This window comes from Onychomys torridus, chromosome 23 (assembly GCF_903995425.1).
Source record: "Onychomys torridus chromosome 23, mOncTor1.1, whole genome shotgun sequence".
NCBI classification, from domain to species: Eukaryota; Metazoa; Chordata; class Mammalia; order Rodentia; family Cricetidae; genus Onychomys; species Onychomys torridus.
In genome coordinates, this window is record NC_050465.1 from 42,854,174 (window position 1) to 42,882,123 (window position 27,950).

At 45.8% G+C, this 27,950-nt stretch overlaps 1 protein-coding gene across 11 annotated transcripts in view; it reads left to right on the plus strand.

The window, feature by feature from the left end:
- Positions 1–10,880: 10,880 nt before the first annotated feature.
- Positions 10,881–27,950, plus strand: part of Spats2l (spermatogenesis associated serine rich 2 like) — a 170,311-nt gene continuing 153,241 nt past the window's right edge. For 4 of the 11 annotated variants that reach the window (XM_036173201.1, XM_036173202.1, XM_036173206.1 and 1 more), the window contains exon 1: positions 12,095–12,113. Coding sequence is in view for 2 of the 11 variants with exons in the window: in XM_036173203.1 (XP_036029096.1) it covers positions 10,898–10,983 (86 nt within the window). In the remaining 9 variants the exon portion in view is untranslated. Of the gene's footprint in view, positions 10,984–11,241; positions 11,264–11,468; positions 11,591–11,624; positions 11,803–12,094; positions 12,114–27,950 lie in introns of those variants that run through there. The other 7 variants (XM_036173203.1, XM_036173204.1, XM_036173211.1 and 4 more) reach the window with 7 other exon arrangements.

The window sequence follows — 27,950 nt, forward strand, 5'->3', positions numbered from 1 at the left end:
AGCATCCCTAACTACTCCCTCTTTTCAAATTTGCCTCATGGTCCAAACTGTCTGTTCAAGCCCCAGCCATCAATGCCACCTTCCAGGGAAAAGGCTGGAGAGTAAGCACATAGAGGGACAAATATGGCAAAGCATCTACTTATCGGTTTTTTTTTTTTCTGCAGAACTTTCTAGAAAGGTTTCCTTATAAGTTTCTTGTTTATTTCATTGGCTATAAATGTGCCAAATGACAAACTTTGCTATGCTAGCAAATGGAAGCAGGGCTCTCAGCAAGGGGACAGAGCAGACTCAGGGTGGGCAGTCAGCAGCCACGGAAGTCAGTGCTCAGCTTAGAAACTATGATTCTTGTCCTAAGTTCCTATTTCCTGTCCTAGTACGGGGCCTTACCTCTCAGCCTTTCTGTCTGCTAGTGGACTTCCGCTCACCTATCTTCCTGTTGACTACCCTCCTAGGTCTCCCCAAATTGTCTACTTCTAGAATTTGCAGCTGTGCTATCCCTTTGTGTTGAAATTGTTTGCTTACTCCTTATTGGCCTTCCCACACCATGGGCACCAGGCTAGACCTACTTGTCTATGATGTCCTGGAAAGTAGGAGCTTCCAGGGTTGCCAAAGATTTGTGCAATTTCCCTAGGGCGCCTTGCAGGAGAAGTAAATGTAAGAAAAAGGCAGTGACGGGCGTCAAGGCAGAAGCAGGACTGCTCTGGGGCAGGCTAGTCTCTACCCTGCTTACCTGGCTTGGCTGTGACAGCTCCTTTCCTCCTCAGCCTTTGTGGAATCAATCAACAGTTATAGGATCCATCCCCGGGTCCAAGCCTTTCATTCCCGTCTGGCAGTGACAGTGCTGCATTCAGAAACATCTCATCTCTGTGACCTCCTTGGAGCCATGTCATTTCCAGCCACAAGTCTTCTGCTTCAATTTCATCTTGGAAATTATCTTTTCTTGACTTTCCCCCGCCTGGCCTGTCAGACTCCCATTCTCATTAACAGCAAACCCTGAGCGTATCCTGAGACTATTGATAAACAAGTTCCAGAGGTACTGCTGGAGCACGAGATGCTGGCTTGAGAGGGAGAGATAATGGCTAAAAAAAAAAAAAATTAATGCAAAAATATAATTTGTCAAGCTGTTGGTAGTTTAAAATTGGCTACAGGAGGATTATTGACAACATGGAAATCGACAAGCATTACTAATCAGGGCATTCTGTTTCCCTGAATGGTACCTCACCAGCACGCCATTTCTTCCTAATTGCTCCCCCCCCCCAAATGGGCACATACAGAGGCCATTTCTCACCCCAGAGTTCAGCTTCTCAGTCCATTTTGCCTCGACAACCCATCCATCCTCGGCTCTACCGATTGACTTAGCATTTTGGCTCCTGTATTCAAGCATCCACTTGTAACATTTGACAATGGAATATGTATTTTGAGAAGACATTCTGATTCCTAAAAAGATGTTTCCGAAGTTGCTGACAGCACTATTTAGAACTGCTAATGCAGTCCATCTGTCTGTCTTTGGAACACATAAAAATCAGAGAGAGGTCTCGTTTGCAGGGGGGAAAAACCTGCTACGTAAAATGATGTCGCAGTCGGGTGAATTCATCAATCAGCACCAGAGATGACTCATTGCAGAATATTAACTTCTGAACTGTTACTATCGGGAGGAAAAGGGCCAATTAATTACTTCAGGTATTTCAGAAAGACCAATGCAAACTGTGCTATGATCAAACTACACAAGCCAAGCACAATGCTAACCTGCTTTGCCCTCGGCAGGAGTTACAGCAATTCAGATCACGCTGTTACTGCATATTGATTTGTAGCGGGGTGACCTATGTCTCTGATTAATAACAATAAAAAATAAATTTATCACTTATCATTGAAGCATTTTTAGTGCATAAAATTATTCAAACACGGAAGGAATCACAACTAAAAAAGGATGGATGATGAAAATGTAGGAACAACAGACTTTTTAAAGGGAGGGCTAATTGTTTTAAGTTAATACTGCCTCGAGCAGACATCCAGAAGCTGCCAGGGTGACAGTGGGGGACGGGCAGCCCGTGCCATGGAGACTGCTGGGTTTGCATTAGAGCTTTGCACACACTAGCTCTGTGGCTTGGTGCAAGTTGCTTAATCCCTCTGGTCCTTAATGTTTTTCATCTGTAAAATGGAAATAAAAGGACCTACTCCACAGGATGCCTGGGGGACTCCAATGAGATGATATACCCTTTAGCTTTAGAATGGGGGCTTATGTATAGTTTAAAAAAAAAGTCTTCAGCTTGGCAGCCATCCATTCATATTCATCTCTGTGTATGTGTGTGCAGGTTCATGTGCACAGAACTACCCTGAGTATCATTCCTGAGGGCTAGCCACCATGGTTTTCTGTGGTGGTGGTGGTGGTGGTGGTGGTGGTGGTGGTGGTGGTGGTGGTGGCTGTTTTTGCTTTTTGTTGTTGTTGGCTTTTTGTTTGTTTTGGTTTTTTGTTTTGGTTCATTGGCGTAGTCTTTCCCTGCACCCAGAGCTCACCAACTGGCTAGCCTGGCTGGCCACTCAGCTGCTAGATCCTCTTGTCTCTGCCCCCTCCATCCTCAAGTGCTGGGGTTGTGGCTGCATACCACCATGCCCAGATTTTATATGAGCGCCAGAGACCCGAACTCAGGTCCTTACGCTTGCACAACAAGCACTCCATCCACTGAGCCGTCTCTACAGCCTATCCCTCACCACGTTCCCTTCTTATGGTGTTTCTCCAGCACTTACCCTGCGCCAGATGCCTCCCACCACCGCACCGCACGCTTCACACTCAATCTCCCGCAGGAACCTCAGGTAGGCAGCGGCATTAAGCCATTTTATCAGCAAGGACACTAATCTTCAGCAAATGGCGTAACTCTTCCAAGTTCTTGTGAGTAGTGAGAGGGAAGGTTGGTTCAGATTTCATTTAAATGACAGAAAGATGTAAAGCCACAGCTGGCATTAAAATCCATGCCGTCCTAATATTTAGTATGCTGCTGGGAAATCTTCCTTCATGGTCAACTGAACCCTCGAATGCTGGAGCATAAACCATTCTTGTTCTGTCTTCGGCAGAGAGTGCAGAGCTCATCAGCGTCTTCCTGTTTCACTGGAAGACTCTGAGGAAGTCGCCCTTCTGACTTATCTTCCCTAGGTTTTAAAAAGGCAGTAGGCTTTACCCACGAATCCTATTTATTAACCCAAGAATAATCTCCACAGAAGCACTTGTACTTTCTCTCCCAGGAACTTTTCAATTAGACTTCAAACCCAAAGTTCATTATTAGCGGAAGCAGGGCACAGACTCCTTTGGCTGAACTTGCTTCATTTATGGAAGAAATGAATACAGAGCCTTTCCCCTTGTTTTGGATGTCCTCATCCCGCCATTTTCCTATCTAGAAGCTACTTCCTTCATCATAGCAGCCTCGTATGATAATTTTCTCTGATATGCCTGAGCCTGGGTTCCTTTAGGCAGTGTAGACTGGTAGATGGGGAGGTAGCAATGTTAATCATTCATTCATTCATTCACATGGTCTGTGTTGGACATGGTGCTAGGCACCAAGAACAAATGCTTGAAGAAAGTATGTATGCCTCATAATGTGTACATTTACCTAAGACAGCCAAGTACAGGAATCAATGGGACCATGGCGGAGGGGATATGTAGATATAAAGATATGTAGGCAGTGGGGTCTGATCAAAAGCCCTGGGTAGCCAGGCTCTAACTCCCATACCATTTCAACTACTCACTGTAGTGCTATCTGTTGTGGGTTGAGCTGACTCTTCCACAGAAAGATTTGCTGCAGTCACAACCCTGAGTTCTTTAGAATATGACCCTGTTTGGATGACATCACCAGAGTGGCCTCTAATCCAATATGGCTAGCATCCTATGGAAGGAGAAATATGAACCTAGAGATGCACAGAGATACTGAAAAGACAATGAGAAGGGACACAATGAGAAGCTGGCCATTTCTAGTGAAAGAGAAAGGCCTAGAGCAGATCCTTTCTTCCGAGCCCTTGAGAGAAATCAACTGCTGGCACCAGGATTTGGGATTGTCATCCTCTAGCACGAAGAGATGGCACATTTCTATTGCTTAGCCTACCTGTGTATGATCCTGTGCTATGACAGCCACAGGAAGCTAATGCACTACCATGGTGTTATAAACACACGTCACATCCCAGAATCTACTCCAGGAAAGGCAAGTCCCACACAAGAGGAAATTTGGGTAAAAGCGATCAGAGCACAAGCAACCGGAAACATGCCCACAACTGCCTCTGGCTCATTCTTGTGCCAAGACGTTGAGGAATCAGAAGAGTTCTCCCCTTTAAGTATAGACCCTGAGTCTACAAGGCCACTTGCACCTCCCTGGCACCCAAATGCAACATTCAACAGGACTATTAATAAGATAAAGACTATACAATGATGAAGAGAATTTTAGACTGCAGCTGACTTAATACTTAAGACTTTATGTTAAATAACAATGGAGACACCATTGCTTCAGTGGCGAGCAGACATAGCAGATGTTCTGTCTGCCTATTTATCAGGTTTGTGACGAAAGTGCTATTGGTGGACAGACACCAAACACTCGTCAGAGATGGACGCACAGGTCATGAGTGTGTGGCAGCCTATCCATGTGTGACTTTTATACCTCTTGCCATCTGTCCTCTTACTAACACAACAAAGGTAGAGTGAACCTGGAATTGCCTTCTTGGAATGCATAATGACGTGTCTTTTCAAATGAAGCCCGACGTTATACGAAGTGTGTGTTCATTAGAGCAGCAGCCTCTGAGAAGAGGGGTTTAACCTAAGGAAGTCAGAAACAGTGAGGATAACTGAACAGGTTTGGCCAAGGTGCATTGTTGTTTTGCCTTGTTTTTGCTATTGTCTGGTTCCAGGCTCACAGCTCAAGCTTTTGCTTTTCACTCAAGTCCTCATCTGGAACACTTCTGAGCAGAACCCTGCTTCCAGGTGATAGCTTGGTCTGTGGTAGCTGAAAGTCAAGAGGATGACTCACTGCTGTGGAGCCACCTCAGCCCTCCACAGTGTTTGTCTCTCTGTGTGCCTGTCCCGCAGTGCCTGCTTGGCCAGTGCCCACAATGGGCTCCCCTCTCCTCTCGGTGTCACTTGATGTCTGTCCTTCCATGTCTAAAATAATAGGATGATATACAAATGATGTACGAAGTGGAAAACCAGAAGTGCGCAAAGATAAAAGTGGAGGTCTCCTACTCACTCTAGGGGTGTCCTAATGTAAGCACCCTTCAGTTCCTACTGTTCCTTATTCCCAGGGCTCACCTTGTTCTGAATGCTCTGAGTTGCTTTGTTACCTAAAATCGCACCAGAGTCTTCCATGTCAACACATACATGTCCTGGGTGGTTGTTCCACCTTTGACCTTGAAGCACTGCCCCCATTGAGACAGAAGATAACTGCCACATCTGCCTATGACCTGCCCCTGGGGTATGGCCGAGATTCTCCTTATTGGTTGTAAGTTAACCCTGAAATAAACCTCTTTTAATTACCAGATAAGCTACATGGAATTGCCTCGTTGATTGCTGATATACATACATGTCTCCTTTTTTTTTTTTCCAAAATGTTTATTTATGTAGCTGCATCTGTCTATATTTGTATGTGCATGCACACATGCGAAATAGTGCTCATGGAGGCCAGAGGTAACAACTCTCCTAGAACTGGAGTTATAAGCAGTTGTGAGCTGGACTCTGGGCTTCCGCAAGCAGCAGTGCTCTAACTATGGAGCCATCTCTCTGGCCCCTCTCCCTCCTCTTAAAGTGCTTCTTGTCCCACAGTGCAGATATATCCAACTTATTCAGCCAGTCTTTTCCATGTAGATGTTGAGGTGTGGTCCAGATTTTCTGACTCTTATGCTAACTCTGCAATGGACATCACTGTAAATGTGGTTTTGTGCACAGTATTTCCATAGAAGAGATGGCTTGTACTGACAAGGGGCAGTCAGAGGCAGTGCATGGTTTTAACGTTTGCAAGTACTGTAAATTACTTTCTGAGCATGCTCATTAGTTCATATTCCAGCCAGTCAAATATACAAAAGATATATTTCATTATATATTATATATATTTGTATACACTTACACTTAGGAGTAACACAAATTTTTGCCATAATAAGTAAAAACCATGTTGTCATGTACTGATTTCCATTCTGGCCATCGGTGAGTTTGAATATGTTTGCATTAGCATTAGAATGTATTCCTCTTTTGAAAACTGCCTCTGCATATCCTTTGTCCATTTAAAACATTTCACTGCTTCTATTTTTCATAAGAGTTTCTACAGTCTGTTTGTTGGTATGATATTAACTTTCTTCTGCTGTGTATAGAAGTATTAATTTTTATCATGCTTGTTTATTTTTTCAGTTTCAGCGTCTGGTATTTTTAAAACCATATTTCTAACCAGTAGTGTAAAGACAACTAATAATGTGGGCAGCTTTTTCTTGTTTTCTTTGGAACTTTTGCAGTTTTAAAAATGTTTACATTATTAATCTCTCTGGACTTTTTCTGAAATACGGAGCAAAATAGTTATGCCTCACTCACCAGAAGGATGCTTTATTCATATATCAATTTATTATGGGTATATAGCAAGTAGAGGTCTTAGTGTCATTCAGAGACCATTGTTCCTTCCAGTCTTTAGATAAGAGGTCAGCAGACACCACTACAGAGCATATCGCCACCTATATTTGTTTGATTTTCTTGAAATACATGTTACTGGCATACAGCCCTGCCCATTTGTTTGCAGTGCCCATGGCTATTCTGTAGCGCACCTGGCAGAAGGGTTGAGTACTTACGGTATGGCCCACAGAAAGGACAAGCCCGACTACGGTGTTTGCTATTTATCCCTTCATTGGAAAAGTTCACTAGCTCTTGCATGTCGTCTTAGGGTCCTCAGTTTCCCCATGAAAAAACCAAGGAGGAGATTCTTCCTGAGTTCAACCTAGAAGCATAGAGAAGCATTTCCACATTCAGTCTAGTGATTAGAATGCAGCTTGTGGCCTCAGCCAATGACCTGGAAAGCTAAGAAATGTGAGCTAATATGCGCCCAAGAGTAAAGGAGGGATACACCACTTGGCCACAGTACTATCTACAATTATGCATTTGTTTCTGTTATTCTTAGAGTTGTTAGGCTCTGTACTGGATAGTTTTACATCACTTGACGCAAACTACATCTGAGAGGAGGGAACCTCAATTAAGAAAATGCCTCTAAACGATAGGGTTATAGGCAAGCCTGTAGGGCATTTTCTTACTTAGTGATTGATGGGGAGGGCCCAGCCCATTGTGGGTGGTGCCATCCCTGGGCTTGCGGTCTTGAGTTCTATAAGAAAGCAGGCTGAGCAAGCCATGGGGAGCAAGCCAGTAAGCAGCACCCCTCCATGGCCTCTGCATCAGCTCCTGCTCCAGGATCCTGTCTTGTTTGAGTTCCTGTTCTGAATTTCTTCATATGATCAGTGATGTGAAAGTGTAAGTTGAATAAAACCCTCTCCTCCCCAACTTGCTTTTGGTCATGGTGCTTCATCATAGCAATAGAAACTCTAACTAAGACAGGGTCAGATCTTGGGCCCCGGGAGCCCTAACAAGGCAGGGCCAGTACTCCATCCTAAACATGTCAATTAAAGAGACAACAGTGGCCTGGGCTGGTGGTAAAGGTCTGCAGTCCCAGCCCCTGGGAAGTAGAGGCAGGATCATGAATTCGAGATCATCTTTGACAACATAGAAAGCTCTAGGCCACCCTGGGTGAGAGGAGAGAGAGATATGAGAGAGAGAAAGAGGGGAGAGGGAGAAGGAGAGAGAGAGAGAGAGAATGAGAATATGAATTAGTCAGAGGAAGGATTTAATGTGCCACATTGGGAAGAGGTCAGAAGTCCAATGACACCTTCCCCAGCATGCCTCCGTGGGGCTCAAGTTTCATTTGAGAGTAAGAGGACAGGAGGTATTCCTCACTGAGTAGTTCTGATCAAGGTATGGCCTTGTCCATCACGGACCCATCCAAGTCTTGAAGTGGAATGACAAGTTGTCAGACTTTCACTAAATCTCTTCGCGTAAGACAAGCCCCCCTTCTGTTGTTTTGCACAGGTGCCTCAGACTTTTCCTTCCTCAGCATGAGACTCCAGGGGAAACTAATTCCTTGGGGACTATTGTTTCAATAGCCTGATCCCGATTTGGAAGAACACTGTGGTTCCCTTTGGAATATCTTCACCACTGCCAGGATGATTGCACTTTTCTTTTTTTTAAACCCAAGTGAGTGGACTAGGTTGTAATGCAGAAGCAAACAGCCCCAGACCCAGAAGCAAACAGCCCCAGACCCAGTAGCTCAGCACAAGCTTTATTCCTCACTCACACCGCGTGTCCACTAAGGACCACAAATGTGGCTCTGCTCACTGTCGACATTGGCTCTCCTCAGATGGAGCTACCACCTCTATGTACCTCACTGCCGTACCTAAGGGAAAAGACAATATGGTGACCTGTGTACTAGCTCCATACTTCAGCCTGGAAGCTGTTGCTTTCATCCACATCACTGGCTGGAGCAAGTGGCTTTTCGAGACAGGGTTTCTCTGTGTAGCTTTGGCTGTCCTGGAACTCACTCTGTAGCCCAGGCTGGCCTTGAACTCACAGAGATCCTCCTGGCTCTGCCTCCTGAGTGCTGGGACTAAAGGCATGTGCCACCACCGCCCAGGCCCCATAGTGGTTTTTTGAAGAGCTGGAATATCTTCCAACAGACAATAGTTTATCTGTCACCTCCCTGGAGGAGATAACCTGGATTCCACCCAGTGACAGCGCCCGGTCAAAGTCCAGGGTCTCTCTGTGGTGGCCTCTTCTGCTATCAGGTCAAATGCTGCCTGGTGCCTGGAGCCTAGTGACTACAGCATTCCTTGCCTACCTACACCACTCATTCAGACATTGGCATTCAAGTGGATAAATGGATTCAAATGGATGGCTGCCTTAAGGAGGCTTTCCTGAAGGTGCGCCTTACTCTGAATGACCCACACCTAGAGATTCCGGAGTCCAGCCCAATGGAGATTGAAAAGCGGGGGATGTGACATCTTGTTGAAATCAATACTGTGACCATCAGCTTTATTGGGAAGCACGTTGGGTAAAGATTGAAGGAGGCAGACAATATGGAAGAAAGCGGTAGCTGCAGATTAAAACATCTGCATGGAAACACTAGGAAATAGAAACCAATACACTTTGCCCTCACGAAGACCTTTGCTGATGTGGTCCTTGTTTGCTGCAGAACGGATCTTTATTTTTTAAATTTTGTTTTAAAAAAACCAGTGAAATGAGGTTCATGGATTATAGCCTTACAAAATAATTCTGAACAAGAGAGTCATATTGACATACCCTTCTGGTTATAACTTCAAACAATGTACTTTTTCAAACAATTTTCCAACATCTACTTAAAAACACAGATTTATCTCTTTTTATTTCTTTGGGTTTTTGCATCTCCATGTAACAATAGGAGGAATCTATTTTATATGCTGTTAAACTCTTTCATGTTTGACTCATCAAAATACAACCTTGTTAGTTATTTGATGTGCAAGGAGTTTTCACCTACATTTCAGTAAGCTCTTTGATTCAAGAAACATAAGGTTCTATTTTATTTTTTCCAGCGTAAATTAATTTGAGCAACCAAAGGTCTACGTTGGATTTGAAACTATCCATAAAACTTCCAGAAGTCTGATTTCTTTTGCTGGGCCAGGCTAACTCCTGAAAGATTCTATTGTGTCCAGACGGTTACCTTATCCTTGTCCTTTCAGGGGCTGGGCTCTTCCCCCCCCCCCCCCCCCCCCCCCCACACTGGAGGTCAGCTGGAGTCCATTGGTCTAACTGTAACCTTTGCTGTGTTTTTTCATCAGTTCCACGCTTCGAACTTGGCGCACAGGGCCGTTATTATTATAGGTACGACTTCCTGGAAAGCCACCCTCAAATATGAAAAGGCCAGGTCTGGTTGCTGAGAACCCTTTCATCCCTCTGGTCTTGAAAGCATTTTTCTGTCAGACTTCAGTAAGCAGGCTGGATTTGGAGTCCCGGGAAAGGTTATGAAGGGATAGAAGAAAGGAGTGAAGACCGAGCTCAGTGTTATTTCCAAAGCCCATCCTTAGGGCAGCCATAATGCATTGCTGGTTTTTCGAAATCTAGTCTGGGGGAACCCTCGCTCAAAACTTAAATGACTTACTTTGCAAGAAGATCTAAAATGTGCACCACACTCCAAGCTGAATCGTTGCAAGTTACTAATTCTTCTGAACTCAATAAGCAATAGGACGGCATTTGTCCTTGACATGTAGTCCAGAAGCTAGCTTTGCTATATGCAGCAAGGCGGGGTCAGGCTGGGTTCAAATTCTTCCTCTACTTACTAGCCGAAAACTTGGGTAAGTTAATTAACCTTTTTGTCTCCTTTCTTTATTTGCAAAAAAAGGCGGACAAAAACCACACCTGCCTGATGAGATTATCTGAAGGATTAAAGCATCTACTAAAGCACGCGCTCGAGTTAATTTTTAGACTCAGCAATCCAGCCTTATGAAGTAGACGAACACTCCCAGTCAGGGAACAAAACGTGTTTTCCTTTTAGCTCTTTCTTGCAACCGGAGTGGGCTTTGTCAACTGGGGTATGATGTATTGTAGATCCGAATGTTACCTGAAAGTGTAATTAGTTTCAAATAACGGCTTCCTTAAATGGAATGCAATTCTGCTGTTCTGGGCTTGAAAGGCGTCACTGACTAGCCTGATGTTGGTAAAAGGCTAGGAGACCCACGAAGCCAAGGAGAAACAGTTACTGCCCAGGGGAAAGGCGGCTAGGAAGTTACCCTTCAAAAACAAACCTGAGAGCAGCCTGCATTTCCCTCTGCTGCCTCTGGAAGAGGTGTGCGATCTAAAGTGCGTCCATCATGAATAATGATTGCCTTTACTCTCCCGACTCCTGCGCTCCCAGGCAGAAACACCACGGGCCGCCGATGCCACGGGAGCCTCGGGGCAGCTCGGTGGGTGATCACGCACGCTTAGAACCCCGCGTGAGACCCGCAGCGAAGGCGAGGGGCCAGAACACTTGGGCTTAGTTGGGTTTCAGAGGTCGGGCTGAGCCCCAGCACTCGTCCTGGGGAGGTGGGGGGGGTGAGCCTGATTTTCCGCGGCATTTCCGAATAAGCTATCTTTGTTTACATTTTGAGCTTGGCTCACCCCCAGAAAGCATTACTACCTTCTCCCGGGAGAAGCATCTCGCCTTTGCAGACCGTGCTGGGGCAGCAAAGTTCGTTTTCCTGGGTAGGAAAGAACGATTCTCTTGCTCCTCGAGCGGGTAGTGACCGGTGTTTGGATAGCAGTGGGCAGTTTCGGGGGGGGGGGGGGGGGGGGGGGGGGGAGGTTTGGAGGGGAAGGGGAGGAGGTTGGTGCCGGGCAAGCGAGCAAAGTGCGGAAGCTGTATAGGGGATTCTTCTAGAAAGTAGGGTGGGAAAGGAGCTAGGGAGGGCGGGTGGAGGGACAGGATCTGTGTCAGAACGTGCGTGTGAGCGGATACAAAACCCGGGGAGGCGTGATCGGCGGCGTGTGTGCAAGCCGGAGCGAGGGGCGCTGGCGGGGTGTGTGCTCCTGGTGAGTGACACGGAGGGGCGGGCGGGGGGTGGGCGCAGCGCGGGCGGGAGTGTCCCTGCGTGGGGCTGGCGGCGCGGAGTTGAGGCTGTGAAGGAATCCAGCCCGCCGGCCGAGCGGCCCTGCCGCGGCTCGCCCTCCTCTCGCCCTCCGCTCTGCAGGGGCCACCAGCGCCGCGCCCCGGCCCGGGACAGAGCGGCCGCGCTCGCACCGAGGTAAGCCGGGGTCCCCGGGACTCGGGACGCGGCCGGGCCTGCGCGGCCGGGGTGGAGGTGGTCGAGCGGCGGCGCACTCCGCAGCCCGGGCTCCCGGAGGCCGCCTCCCGGGGCGCTGGGTGTGGCCCGCGCTCGGCGGACCGGACGCGGAGGTCGCCGCCGTCCTTGCCTTCTCCGGGCGGGCGGCCGGCGGCTGGATGTGGACCCGGCCGGCCCTGCTCCGCGCGGGCGCCCCCCTGCGCTCCAGCTCCGCGCTGCCGAGCTGCCCGGCCGGAGCGGGGCCGCAGGTCCCCGGCACCCCGCACCCCTCGGTACCCGCGGGATCCGGTCCTAGAGCGTTCGCGTGCGCGCGGCGAGGGCGCGCGGGGCGGGCGGGCGGACGGGAGCGGGCGCCGGGGCCGCGGGACTGAGCGGTGCCATCCATCGCCACGTCTGAGCGGATAAACCCCGGAGCCCGCAGGCGGCGGGCGGTCTGCAGCCCTGACCGAGGAGGGTCGTGTCCGAGACGCGGCGGCGGCAACTTGAGTTTTGCGTGTCTTGGGAGGTCGCCGAGCTTCTCGCTCCCTGCTGGGAGGGAGGTCCGCGTTTACTGCGGACACCCGGGTGAAGGACCCAGCCTTCACCTGGACCGGGATGCGACGGAAGCCTCCCATCCTTTCCTCCCCATCCTGGCGAGTGGAGGCTTCCAGTGCGCAGCGGGGGTTTGGTGTTTATGAACTTGATGAGATTTCGGCTGCCAGCAGTCCTGGTTTTAAGCAGGTGCCAAGGTTGTGGAGACCCGACACTTTGATTAAAGATTCTTCCTGTACAGCATTTTGCTTTGAGTGCACTACAGTCTCTCTGTAGCTGGAGGCTGGCGAAAACCCTTGAACTTCAACCACAGCGCCTTTCTTTCCTTTCATAAAACATTATATGCATTATTTTCACTCGCTTATTTAAAACACTCAAGTATCAGCCGCCTTCGCAGCACTGCAGATTTTAAGGGGGGGGGACCCAGAAATTTTAGAATCTGCAGAGAAAGAGTAAGGTCGTGTGGTCTTTAGATTATCGTTCTATTTTGTTGTAGAGGAACATTTCATTGCTACTCGGATTCTGTTTTCCAGAGAGTAAGCAGATGTGCAGTATGGCAGAGAAAAGAAAGGACAGGAAGTCAGACATAGAAAAGACTATTCAAGTCGTAAAACCAATTATTTTGAAAGAACTCTTTTTTTTAAAAAAAAGTTGCCTTCTGGATAAAATATTTTATGAGCCTTATGAAATTGTGTTACTTAACCAGAAAGCAATGTGCTGTGTAGATGGGGGGCAGTCTTATCAAGTAACTAGTGCTTTAAAAAAAAAACAAACCTGTATCTGGTGTTTGTTGAGGGATTTTGTTGTTGTTGTTGTTGTTTTTAAAAAACCAAGAAAAAAAAAATCAGCTTTGAGAATGATTTCTATTTGGACAAGGCAAATACTACTTCAGTCTCTAATTAGAGTTTTGAAATAAACTCAAGCTGGGTTAAAACCTTTTTCTGTGGAGCAACAGAGCAGAAAACATGTCAGATTCCGTATGGCTCAACACACACACACACACACACACACACACACACACACACACACACACGACTAGCTCCAAAGGATAATTTGCATAAAAATAAAGTACTTGAATACAGAATATTTAAGAGATTAAGGGAAAAAACACTGAGCATTTCTGGGAAAGGAGAATTTTAATTGGCAATTTTTGTTCTTTAATCTCTGAAATATTAAATTATTTCCTAGGAATCCATTTAGTTAATGTGCTCATTTAGGTAGGCAAAATGACCAGGGTTTCTTTTGTGTTCATCTTGTTGTGGGAAGCATCCCACAGAAGAAGTCTTCAGTTGCTCCCACTATATCAAGCGGCCATGGTGGAAAGAGAAATCTCCTGGCCCCAGAAGCTACCTCTCACCGTGTGGGCAGTGAGAGAAGCAAATGCTTAAGCCACCGTGTGGCAGTCTGTGAAGTGCTGCCGGAGAGGTCAGCCTCTCCATGGAAGTGGCAGTTAAGCCTTAGACATGCGTCAGTTTTAGTCCTTCAAAAGAAAAAACAATCTGCTGGGGCGGTGGTGGTGGTGCACACCTTTAATCCCAGCACTCGGGAGACAGAAGCAAGTGAATCTCTGTGAGTTCAAGGCCAGCCTGGTCTACAGAGTGAGTTCCAGGACAGCCTGGGCTACCCAGAGAAACCCTGTCTCGGAAAACCAAAATAAATAAATAAGTAAAATCATTTTCTGAGTCTGCAGTCAGAGGGTGGCACCGTTGTTAGCAGTGGGTGTTCGGTCATGGTTGTCTTCTTTTGGGGGCGGGGGAGGTCAAAGGTGGTCTTCACTTGAGGACCTCTTTACACAACTACATCCAGCATCTTAAGAAATAAGTCAGGATAAGAAGTTTTAGTTCCAGTTTTGACAAAATGGGAAAAGTAGAGGTTGCTTCTGGTGAGATGTCGGCTGCTCCCACCAGTCTTACCATATGGCAAGCAAGAACGTTTTTTATGTATGTGATAGGGACTGCTCAGTCACTGCTCTGTATAGTCTTGCTTTCCTGGTGACGTCTGTGGTGTGTTACTGTGTTCCTCGACTCTGGTCATCTAATCTGTGGTGGTTCTAATGTGTATACGCAGAACAGTAGTTGCCATAAGCACAGCACAGGGTGTAAGGGCCTTTGCCATGCAGACAGACTTAAATGGCTGTATTTGTCCATCTCTGGATGGTTGAACATAATTCACCTCATCAATTAATTCTGCTGCTGCTGTTCTACCTTCAAGTGGAATCACTCATTAAAATGGGATTTTCATTATACAGTTAAAGAAAAAAACAACCAGTAAACATTATAAGAGAAAAACAAACCTTTTTGCCTTTCCTCTTTTGAAGTCGACTGTTAGGAAGGTGTTATTTCCTTGAAACATCAAAATGGCTAATTTAGAGTTGTGAAGATTGATATATAAATAGGCCATATGTTGATTTTTCTGCTGAGGTTTATCTGTTCAGTGTATAACAGTAATGGTCAGGACCCCCGAAGTATCATAGCAGAGAAAGATAATCTGTGAAGGCGTGTGTCTACAGTATGTAGCATTTCCATGATGCTGATTTGATAATTTCTACTTTTATTTTCTAATAAAAAACTTCTTAAATATTATCTACCCTCCTGTCATAACAGATTGTTAGTTGTAGAACTATGTATCCATTCCTGTTTATCTGCTTGCTTAACAGACTTCATGGGCTGTGGTCCTAGCCTCGGGCTAGAGGCCTAAGAACACATTTCCTTACAGCATCTACTAAACTTGTGCCTTTGATGGTGAGAGTTCCTTCTGGTTTTTAATATTTATGTTTCTCGGGACCACCTGATTTAGGAATCCTCTTTTTCTAACTAGGAAACTGCATCAGATCTTGTTAACTTTTTCTTGTGACAATTTCTCCCGAGAGACAGCCCTATATTATTTCCTTTTCTTTCTTCAGCCTCTCTTAGAGCCTAAGCCCACCCACCCACAACCCCCAACTCACCCCACTTCACTATCTTCTGGTGATTTTTAAAGCCCTCTCGACCTTCATCTCTTTGCCATTGAGGTCCCCATCCCATCCCCTTCCACCACACCAACTTCCTGCAAACGTGCATCTCCTGAGAACACGTCTCCAAGCAAGCATATCCCACAGGAAGGCTGGTACCCATGAGCTCAGGCTTAATTGATTAGAAGCTATTCTCAATGCAAGATGGTCCCCAAATGAGGATGGTCTGACTTAAGATTTTTCAACTTTATATGGTAAAAATGGGATGTGCATTCAGCAGAAACCAAGCTTTGACTTTTCATCCTTGCCTCCAGGTAGTGATAAACAATGTGATATTCTCTTATAATGCTGAGTAGTAGCCATGAGCTACAGCTTCTGGTCAGCCATGACATCAGGAGAGGGGACAACAGATGTTCTACATGTGTCTAACCTGTGACCAGTAGGCCACGTGTGGTGCTGTGGAGCCATGAATGGGGGCCAACACAAAATTGTCACTTACTTAAAACATTATGAGATTTCTTTGTTTGCAGTTTTCTTTTTCTTGTAGCTTCCTTGGGCAATTCTCATGCATGAACATTGTAGGTGACAACATTCTCTTGCGATGCTAAAAGGTGAGTCTTACGTTGCCATTGGTTTTAGATTTGGGTACCTAATCCATTGTGTAAATTAAACACTTGATTATAAGAGAGTCTCTGTGTCAGATGGTTTTGTCCAGCAATAAGCTATTAGAAGTGCTCTGAGTACATTTAAGGTAAGCTAGGCCCAGCTCTGATGTTTAGCAGGTTCGGTGATATATTTTTAATTTACTATATATTTACTGGGAATCTGGGCCCAAAGCAAGCCAAGGAAGACCTACAGTTCAAACCCTTGCCAGTCTTCCTGCCCTTGGCATAAGATCCAACCTCCCAGTGTGTTTTTCATGTATTTTATACTCTTGCTCAAATTTAACCCAACAGTTTGATCTCCCGCTCCTTTCAAACATGAACCCCTGTTCTTTGCTTGGCTCCTTCTGCCCTTCAGCCACACTCATTTCCATATCTTCCCCTTTATCTGTGCCCTGCTTTTTAGAAGGCTTTATCTGTTTTTCCCCGACCCAACCAGTCTTCAAAGTCAAACCCTGGTCATGCTGCCTTCATTGATTGCTTCTTCTGCCCTTCTGTCTGCATCCCTAAGTTTAGACCCTTGCTAAGATTCCTCCTACACTGTTGCTTCTGGCTTTCCCAGGTGGATTGCAAGCTTCTCGAGGGCATCAATATACCTTCGAACTCCGAAACAACTACAAGGCAATGGTCATAGCAAGCGTTTGATAAATGTGCCTGCAGAAAGAATAAGCTAGATGGTTGTTGGTTCTTCAGCGATGGGCTTTAGAGCCTCTGCCTTGCCCACCGGTTTCTGTGGAGGGCCTCGTCCACAGCCTGACTTTTAGTCATGACCTCAATAGATGTTTGTTAACATAGAAATTGATGTTGACATTGGATGAGAGGGACAGGCATTTGAAGGAGGCATCTGTCAAGGAGTTTTTTCTCAGCTTTCTTGGGGGGTTCTAATCAGTCTCTGCATTCATCAGCTGTGAGGATTCTGAGGACTTGGCATTTCCAGAGTGGAGATAATGATGGAGTCTGGCAGTTGTGACTTGGAATTGAGAAGGCTGCAGTTATTTTAAGGTGGGATGATGGGTCTCAGCAAAAATTAAAAGCACCAGGCTTAATGCCAGTATTTTATATGTAAAATAATCAGGCTAAAGTTATCAGTTACATAAAGATTCTGCTAATTGGTATTAAAACTCCAGACTATCTGGCAGGGCTGTCCAGCCTTTTCATTTAAAAGCAACCCTGTAAAGTGGGGGAAAAAGTCATCTGGGAATTCCTCTGAGAGTGAAAGGTGAGGCTGGGAAGATCTTACCACATCTGTTGAGGCAGCAATTCTCAGCCCTCCTAACGTTGCAACCCTTTAGTACAATTCCTCATGTTGTGGTGACCCCCAACCGTAAATGGATTACTGTTGCTTCTTCATAAGTGTAATTTTGCTGCCGTTACGAATCATAACGTAAATATCTGTGTTCTCTCACGGTCTTAAGCAGACCCTGTGCAAGGGTCAGTTGGTGTGGGGAGTCGCCACCCACAGGTTGAGAACCACTGCATTGGAGTGTATTGGGCTGGAGACCAGCTCTTTACGCTTGTTTTTAAGACTTATTTTGTGGAAGGTGACTTTTCTATGAAGAATTTGCTCTGGCAGGAGACGTAACTTGTACCACACAGATGAACATCTAAGGGAGTTCAGAAGGGGGACATTTATTCCTGCTGGGGAGAGGGGGAGACCTTTGTGGAATGACAGTTGTTTGGGGTGATTATTAAAGCAATTTGTTGTGATTTCAGTTGCTGTTATCAGGAGTATAATGGGGAGGGAAAGCATCTGAGTGGAATGGAAACATGATTTCCAGGATTTTAAAAACATTTCTTCTAACACCAGAGTTCCAGAATGCTCAATAATGGAACCTAAAGTGTCTAGAGATGTCTCCTATAATCATGTGTGATGCCAAGTGCTGAACTGACCGTGAACTAAAGCACAGAATAAATCCTGTAAGCTGTACAAAACCTGTATGTTCCTGGGTTGTTTTGTTTTGTTTTGTTTTGTTTTTGCCCGACTCACTTAGAATGCTCAGAGGGGCCCCCTGCAGGATGAATGTCACAGAAGCTGACATTTGCCCAGTAGTATCAAGTATGGAGAATCCTTCAGATTGTCTTCCCAAGCAGCCAATATGGGACACTGTCCAAGCATCCACTGGAGCTCTGGAAATGCATAAGTGTACTGTTAATATAGCACCCTCACCTGATTCTGTACAGCCACCCTCTTGGGCTCTAACACTAGGAGCAGTGGGTACCAACCTGGGACTCAAGGTTGTAAGGGGAGTTGTATGTATGTTACAAATTGTTCCATTTTCTTAAGTGGTAAACACCCATCACTTAACATGTATACAAACAGACTTTATTTATTTATTTTTTGTGGAGCTGAGGATCGAACCCAGGGCCTTGCACTGGCTAGGCAAGTGCTCTACCACTGAGCTAAATCCCCAACCCCACAAACAGACTTTATAAGGCATTGTCTTACTTAGTTATACATACTATGTTCTTTTATCCTCAAATATCCTGGAAGTGCATATGAACCCCATTTTACTGAAAAACAAAACGGAAGTCCAGAAACGTCGATAGTAATTACAAAGCATGCATTAAAGCCAGGCGGTGTGAGTGCAGGAACCAATATGTATTGTGATGATTAAAGGGTACAAAAGTATACATCATCATTTAAAGCTGTAAGGTCCCCTGCCATCACTGGGGTCGACTGTGTAATTCTCCGCAGGGAACAAGATGCTATCTGTGGCAAAGCACTGACTTTGTCGTTAGTGGCACCCAGTTCCTGGAGATCCAGGACCAACTGAATGCAGTTATCACAGTTATCACTTACAAATCCACTCTTTTCAGCTTGACAATGAACTGGTGAGGTGGAGTTTATATGACCTTTTCAAGTTGCTGAAGCTCAGGGAAGGTCCAGAACATGACTGACTGAAAGGTCACTCAGTGTCTGACCCTAAGCTCCTGTTTTTTCTTGCTCCACCCTGGGAGTGGTGCACAATGGCACTGAGAATATTTACCATCAGTTCTGCCCAGACACTGACCAGTCCAAAAGACTTCCAACTACAGCGAACACCCTGTAACTGTGGTTCTTGGATGATCAACAGGTTCTGAAGGGCTGGTCCTGTGGGACACTACCCAGAGTGTCTACTGGAGTGTCTACAGGTGTGTGAAAGACTTACCATGTCTTAAACCCACACACAGCTTCAGTGTTCCAGAAAGCAAAACAAAACACTCCTGAGTTCTTTCTGTCTTCAATCTGATGTATGGATGATATGCAGAAAAAAGGGAGAAGAAAACTGTCTTTATGTGTAGTTCTGCTGCGGCCCCTCCCCTCTCCTCAAGCCTCAGTACCCCTGGATTGCTGGAGTCTCTGCTTACCTACTCTTTGCATTTGCCCTGCAGCAGCTCATGTGTTTGCCTTGGCCTGCCTCCTGTGTGCCATAGATCCTTGAACCTGTGTGTCCAGTTGGGAACCTTTTCTAGGACTGTCCCAGGGACTGTCAGCTGAGTCAGTCCACACCTGGATCCAGCTTGAAACCATCGTCGGCCCCCCCACCCCCACCCCCCACCTCTCCCCCACCCCCGCCTCACTTAGTGAAACCCACTTCAGCAAGTGTGGGAAACCTCCCTTCCTCAACTCCTCCGTTCTCATGACCGCTGAGCCCTGGTGGAAACCAGGTGGCCATCTTTTCATACTCCCCAGAGTCTGCTCTCCCCTCTTTCCACAGCGACTCCAGTGGCTGCGTGGAGCCAGGCCTCAGTCCTTCTCTGGAGGTTTAGTCTCTTTGCTTTCTGTCTGGCTTGCTTCCAATCCCTTCCTCACAGCACTGCTTCTCTGAAAGGCCAATGCAATCATGACTCTTCCCTTAAAGTCCTCCAGCACAGTGGCTTGGAGCTGAGGATCAAGTCTGAGCTCCCTAGCAGGGCATGAAAGCGCCTTTGTGAGTGAGTCAGGCCTTCCTTTCAGGTGTGCATCCATGGCCTCTAATGGTCCTGGGCCCTGCCGGCTGCTGCTGCCGCCGTCCACAGCATCCTCCCTAAGGGAAATGCGCTGTTAGAAGAAATGATGGGAGGGATGGATTATAAGAATGATAATACCGTAGCACCAGTACTGCTCGTGGCTAGTGAGCACTTGGAATGTGGCTACTGCAAAGTCTGATGTGCTAGGAATGTAAAAGAAGACTTTGTGGGACAAAGGGGTGGTTTGAAAGTATCTCATTCATAGAAGTGTGTGCATGTGTGCGTGCATGAATGTGGAGTCTAGAAGTTGACCTTGGGTGCTTCCTCAGCTATCCTTCACTGTATTTTTTGAGACAGGATCTCTCACTAAACCTACAGCTTGCTGACCGAGCTGTACTGGGTGGATGATCCTCAGCTCTCTGCTTCCCTGGCTCTGGGATTACATTTCTGTCTACATTTCTGGGCCTGGCTTTTTCACGTGGATATGGAGATTGATGTCAGTGTCTCACGCTTGTGCAGCAAGCACTGTACTGAACGAACCATCTCCCGAGCCCCTTGTTAGTCTAATTTTGGCTACATAATGAGATAGAAATATTTTGTATATAATCATCTAACTAAAATAGATTATTAAAACTAACTTCATATTGTTTTAACCTAGCTACTAGAAAATTTGAAATTGCCTGTGTGGGCTACAGTGTAATTTTATAAGACAACATCGCTACAGAATATCTCTGCCTTCCTAGGAAGTGTGCCTGATACAAGCTAAACCCATGAGCCTTTGGAATGATCAAGTCAGCTCCAGAGTACAGAGATGCAACAGTTGTTCAGTTTCTCAAATCCAGAGGTATAAAGTGCTTTAGATAAGATTCAGAATCCGAGGAGACAGATTCTGAACACCATGGCCCAGAGTCTTACATACTGTGTGCAGAGCCTGGAAAGCAGATGTGGCTCTCCCTCCCGGGCCTCGTCTCTTACTGTGAGGAGCAGGAGTCCTGTGGGGTGTGTGTAAGGGGGTGGGGTCTTGAGATAGACAGGAAGGGAAAGGGAAAGCACACTCCCGGAAGCCTCCTGCTGAGGTCCCAGGAGAGATGCTGAGGTCCAGGTCTCTGTGACCTGTTATCCCACTCTAAGTGCTTCCTGATGGGTTAAGTCATAGCTTCCCGGCTCTTCAGTTCTTAAGATCCTGAGCCAGTTCTTGAATCAAGGGGTTTAGAGTCAATAGTGTGCATTTATGCAGTCACTGTGCCCAAAGTTGGCAAGTGCATTGTAGAACCTATGCCAGGTGCTGAGGGAAGGCTTCTGTGCATCAGTTGGCCCCAAAGACTTTGGGGAAAGGGTACGTGGGCCATCAGGAGACCCAGCAGACAGTGTGCTGCTTCCTAAGAGATGCCTTCACAGTGGAAAAATGATGGGAACCCTTGTCAGGTTGGAGCAAGAGGAAGGAAACCCTCCAGGACATGATGGAAGAAACCAAGATGAAGAAGAGAAAAATTTCCGAGGACCAGATTCCCGGGTCAGTCCAGGTTAGGTAATATGACTAGGTGCCTCCTGGAGAGGGGATTTGCATGCTGTGTTCTGTTGAGCCCTACAGTTCTGAAAAGAACCTCTTCCTGTCTTGATTTCTCTGTGAGCAGCTGTTTTGATTTGCATTACGTAGTGAACATCTGTATAAGATCTCGTTAAGAGGACACATTCCTGTGCTCAAAATAAAAATTTGAAAGTCACACATCTACCGAAAGTGGGCCTAGAGAGGTTGTGAGCACCCCAGTGAGGTTATTTGTTTACAGGCTCTGGGACCAGTGTGAGACTTTTGCAGAAGGGACGCCACTCCCCAGCTTCTGTCCCTTAGTGAGTCTCCGCCATCCAGCGGATGATCCATTTTGGTCAGGAAATCGTAACTCAGCCTTGTTCTTGAGCGGTCAGGTTTTCACTCCGTGTGCCAAGTTCTACTTCGCCTCTCAAATGTGCAAGTCCTGCTTTGAGTTCTTGAGGGAGAATCCCAGATCGTCTGGACTGAATTCGGGTCCTGTTGTCTCTCTTCATCCCTTGTGAGGACAGCAGTGTTGTCTGTGAGCTGCAGACTCTAGAGCTGGGTCTCCATCATCACGTTTTACCCCTCCCCCTCGTTTTTTTTCCGATACTGACATCTACTAGTACTATTCAAAACTTTTAATAGATGATTTGTAGAATTGAATACCTTCCTTGCTTGCTGGCTGCATTAGTTCATTTCCACCCCCAGCCCCCCAGTTGTGGTTATAACAAAATTAAGGAGGCACACTGAAGGTTTATTCAGCACACAGCTCTAGAGGCTGAAAGTTCAAAGAACACAACTCTGGCTTTGGCAGGGGTCCGGGAAAGGATGGCTGAGTGCACGTGGGTATGAGGAAGGGAATATATCTTAAAACAGGAAGCCAGAGGAGGCAAAAGCCCTACAACCCCTTCCAAGACTACATTCCTAGTGGCCTCAAGACCTCCCAGAAGGCCTCACTTCCCAACATGCCACACTCAGGACCAAGTTCCCAAGAACCTTTGGGAGACAAACACGATGTTGACACGCTATACCATTGACTCTCCCCTAGTTCCAGATGCCTGACAAGAGATGGCCTTGCAGGTGGTCCCTCCGCTGCCTTCCAGGTCCCGTCTGTACCATGTGTATGACTGAAAAGCAGAGATGAAGTGGAGTGTAGCATTCACTTTCACAAGTGATGCAACTGTGTGTTTGTCTCCAGATGGAAGGAGGGGCGGAGAAGAAAGGTGGCTGCCTTGCTTGTGTGAGTTCAGAATCCATACTCCTAAAAGGGCACTTCAGAGATCAGTAGTCAGTCTCCTTTTGTTAACACATGGAAAAATCCACATTATAAACTCTATCCTTCTTCCTAAGGCCAGTGGGTTTTAAAGGCAAAAGAAGCCCCCATTGGGTGTTTGGAAGTCCTGGTTTTGATGCTTGATATGGGCTGGCTGTATGAGTTGGATCAAGGTGTTTAATCTTCCTGAATTTAGGTTCTATCATGCGAGAAGCAAAATTAGCAATATCTACCATTATGTTATGATTTCCTTATGACTAAATAAGGCAATATAAAGTCACAGGGCCTCAAACTCAAGTGCTGTGGGAGTGGTGACTTAGGCTTACTAGACATATACTCCTTGGCCTGAACAATTTTACAGCCCTTCTCTGAGGCTGATAAAAGAGAATAAAAATCCAAACCAAGGAGCCCAAAAATTCTGTCCATTCAGTGGTGAAGAAAGGACCAGAAGGAAGCTGCCTTTACATTTTAATTATGTCCGATCCTGTATAATCGTTTGCATTTGTGAAAATTCTCATCTGGAGTTGGGGGTGCAGCATGAAGTCATGGGTGGGGGGAGGCCTGTTTACATTCTCTGCCAGGATAGTGTGACAGTAAGCAAAGCAGTCTTTTGAATCCTGGAATAGTCAGGTGCACTGCTGTCAAAATAAACTTGTGGTTTTTTCCTTTGCTGATAAATTACAAACAAAGGAAGTCACTGAAATACCCTGAAAAGGAAGCTCTGTGTACAAATTAGATGCCAGGGAGAGTTCTTTATACTCATGTGGTTGGAACCATTCTTTGCTTAACTGTGGGTGTTGGGGAAATGTTTTGTGGGAGCTTTGTTGCTTGCAGGGAGAGAAAAGCTTCAGAACATCAAAGAAGATGGATTTTGATTAGAGGCAGTGTTCCTCCCGTGCGGGCTGACTTCTGCACCTGACCAAGGGAACCTTCTCGCTGACAGTCCAGAAACAAGAGTGAGGCTGAGCAGGTGTGTTGCCATGTGTGATAGACAGCTGTGAGTATGGGCAGCCTTATACTCAAAGGGAAGCTGGGAGGTGTTACCACTGCCCTTAACGCTCCAGGTCTTTGTCCTTTTGAATCTCTGATGAGATCTGAGTAGGGACTGGATTCAGTAACATGTGTCTGGACTCTGTAGTTGGTTTTCTTCACTCTTTGCTCTTTGGGGGCCCACCATGCGGCTCCCAAAAACCACATGGAATTTTTTTTTCTAGCCAGCTTTTCTTAAATTATCCCATCTACCTTTTGGCTCTCGGCTTTTACTGTTCTCTATTTCTATATATCTTTTCTTTCTTATTTCATGTCTGGCTGTGTGACTGGAGGCTGGCCCCCAACATCCTCCTCATCTCTTTTTCTTGCTCCTCCTCCTTCTCTCTGCCTGCCAACCTCACCTATCCTTTCTCCTGCCTTGCTATTGGCTATTCAACTCTTTATTAGACCAATCAGGTGTTTTAGGCAGGCAAAGCAACACAGTTTCACAGAGTTAAACAAATGCAACATAAAAGAATAAAACACATCTTTGCATCATTAAACAAATGTTCCACCACACAAAAGAATGTAATATGTCTTTAGCTAATATTCCATAACAGGCCTCCACACTCCTGATGTGGTTGGTTGTCTTTCTGTATACACCAGAACCTTATATAGACAGGGTCCCACTGTGTATCCATGGTTGGCCTGAAACTTGCTAGGTGGACCAGAGTGGCCTCAAACTCACAGAGATCAACCTGCCTCTGCCTCCTTGCTGGGATTAAAGTCATGTACCATCTTACCTGGCTACGGTCTTTTAAAAAGTATTATTTAATGCTCGCCTATGGCGTTGAATATATAAACACATTTATTGTTCTGATGGTCTGTGAGCAAGAACTGCTTTGGTTGTGGTGGGTGATATCAACTCAGTTTTCCATGGCAACACTAATTCAAAATTTCCAAACATTGATAGCGTTTCACCTTTTAGGCTCTTCTGGATTGCATTTCAAGCTGAGTTTTTTTTCTTTGTTTTTGTTTTCTCATTGATTAATGTGGGTACGTTTATATAATGCTTACATAAAATGTACTTGTAGTACCCACATGAAAGTCTCTAAGAAGAAACTGGAAAGAGATTATGGATACTGTGGTCTAGTGTCCCACCGAATGCAGGAATCCCTTCCACAGTAGCCCACCTGCTGTTTGAAGCCATCCAGGAATGGGGACTTGACACACTGATGATGCCAGGCCACACCAATGGCAGCAGTGTGCAATGTTCCTGGGTCTGAAGCTTGTTTATTGTTGGGCCTTGTCTCATGGTGAGCACACGGATGTTCACTTTTAAGCACAAGTGAACAAAACTCTCCTCAAAACCCTCTGCACAGTGCATTGCAGCCTTCCTCCTGCACATTCCCGGTTGGCCTTTGCCAGGACACGGAATAGGCTGGCATCCTCCGAGAGTTCTTGTGCATGCCACTTAGACTGGTCTCCTCTTAGGTGACACAGTCATCCTGCTGACTCTCCACCATGCTGTCGTTTCTTCTAAGAGGAGGTCTCCCTCATCACTCCAGGCCCTGGATTCTAAGTGGCAGAAAATACAGGAGAACCACTTGACTCCCTTGACTTGACCATAGGTGATCTTTAGTAACCTGGTCAAGAATCTTGATGGCCAAGGCTAGTGTATCCCTAGTTCATATACAAAGGCACATATACCTTCCAGGTCTCTTTCTTAACACTGCTGGGACCTCTCCTCTGCTCCAGCTGTCAGTTCTGCATGCAGAGGATTTATTCAGAGGAGTCCACATCTGTCTTAGTTTTTGCTGTTTAGTTTTTGTTTATGTCAGGTTACTTTTTCTCCCTCACTGTCAAGACAATTTTGAAATCCAGCTTTTAATTTAGTTTGTTGGTGATCTTTCATGAACGTATCAAGTACGTACTTGAGTTTGTGGTTTGGTTTGGGCTTTTTACAGTTCTGGGGATGGAACCAAGGCTTCCCATTTCCTGGGCAAGCACCCTGTCACTGAGTCACCCCCACCCCACCCCCACCCTAGACAGCTAAGTGTTTATTTCTACAGAGACTTCAGCAGGAGAATTTGTTAGATTTTTAGACTAAAGACAAGAGCGATGTTGTCACAGAGTGTAAGGCAGGGGAAAGTTTTCACCCAGTACCCTGGTGCACTCACTGGTGGCCCTTTTGTGAATGAAACAAGATTAATTTAGAATTAGTTTTAGGCCACATGACTTTTTTTCTTGTGAAAAAATAAGTGACTGAAAATTGCTTTTTAGCTCGTCCTTCAGCCCACCTTTACAGACCCATGCTCTCAAATCGTGGAAGTGACGGGAAATTACTTCTCAAGTGTCACTCCAACATGTTGTGACGTTCACACCTCCTGGGAGAGGTAGTGTTGGGCGGAGGCAGGTCCAAACAGTAAGCTGGCCCCTGCAGACATGCTGCATGGCAATATCGTACATGACTAGCTAGAGAATGTGTTGACGGCCCGACGTCGATCATGGATGTGTTGTCTCCAAGCAGAATATTCTGTCTTACTTGCAAAGTCTTTTTTTTTCTTCCTTTTGCAGAAATACTCGGACTTGTGAGATTAATGTCAAATATCTTTCCAGTAACGCACAGTGTTTCTTTACTGTTTTGTAGCACTTATGAACAAAATACTTTTTATATGCTTTTTTTTTTTGCCTTAAAGTCATTGTAGAAAGGAGTAAAGGGTTACTAGTGATAAGAAACTCAAATCCATGTAGTCAAGGCACGAACTGTTGCCCTGTTAATAGAGTAGTATTTGTGTTAGAGTTAATATTTTTGAAGCATTCCCACACATTTGATCATTTGTAAAACAGTGGGGAAATAAGCATATTCATTAGCTTTAGAGGATACAGAAGTGGACATGAACGTGTTAAAACAATAGCTAAACTTTTGCTACCTGGAAGTTGTCACTGCTGAAGTTTGGTGTGCTCTCCTTCCAGATACACATTTGGGGGTGGGCGGTAGTGAGTGCATGGGGGTGTGTGTGCTCTAAACAAGCCCCATGGTGGACATAAAAAGTTAGTGCTATTGAAGAACCAGCGTAGAACAGTGGTTAGAGGTGCTTTGGATCCTCAGGATGTGACTCGGGGATTCCTGGGCTCAGTCCCTAGCAACCTCACCCTTCAAGGGTTTCAGTTCAAACACCAGGAGATTCTAGTCCTAGCTTGTCTGCTTATTATTATGTAGTGACTGTAATTCCCGAACTCTCTAAATCTCCTTTTATACATCTATGGAATGGGATGGTCATAGAGCATAGTTGTTGCTAGTATTAATAGGAGTGTGGTGTTTGGTTCACAGCCTGTGCTGTGCACATTTGAGCTATAATTATTACACGAGTTCTTTTTCTTGCTTTCTTCACTTAAATTCTAGGGTCAAATTTTCCCTGTTAGAAAATATTTGAAAACACTTAGAATGACTGCATAAATTTCAATATAAGAATACACTTGGATGTTATCCTTTCCCTATAGTTAGCTCGTTTCTAATTCTTTCCTGAAAATAACTACGGTTGATATCCTATACATTATTTTATGTACATAGGCAACAGATTCATTATGAACTACCAGTGGCATTTTTATGGAAAGATAAAAGATTTAAGAATTCTTTAATGTTTACCAACACGCCGGGTCCTACGCTGTGTGTTCTTTGTGGCAGAGTTCACCATTGCATGGCCCCTTGAGGTAGGTCTGTCACCCCCAATTTCCAGCGGAGGAAGGTCTGAGGGCAGATAAGTCGCTTGCCTGAGGTCCCAGATAGTGGAGGTGGAGGTTCAGGCAGCTGTCTGGTTCCAAAGCTCAAGGCTTTTCCATTCTGGCATGCACTCATGCCTGTCACTTTGAGGCCAGCAGAATGAATAGTCACTATTGTGCATTCTACAAAATGTCACTGGGTGCCACGTAAAAGATAGGACACTTGGCTGGAACTCTTGGCTTGCTCCGTATAGTTCCTCTTGTGTGCGGATGTTCTTATATGTCTTGGAATCGAGCCTCGTTAAAATAAGGCGCTAAGTCAAGGGGAAGCAGCATTGATATGATTACTGCATGGAAACAGAGCGCACGGAAGAAGACATCTATTTAGTCAATACGACAAAACCCTTCTTTGTTTCAGTTGTGTGGACTAGGCCAGAATCACTTATCTCCCCGGGAATCGGAGTGTTTCCCATAAATCAGCTTAGGAATTAAGCAGCGAGAACACTCAAAATAAACCTGATACTGTCAAAAGAAATTGCA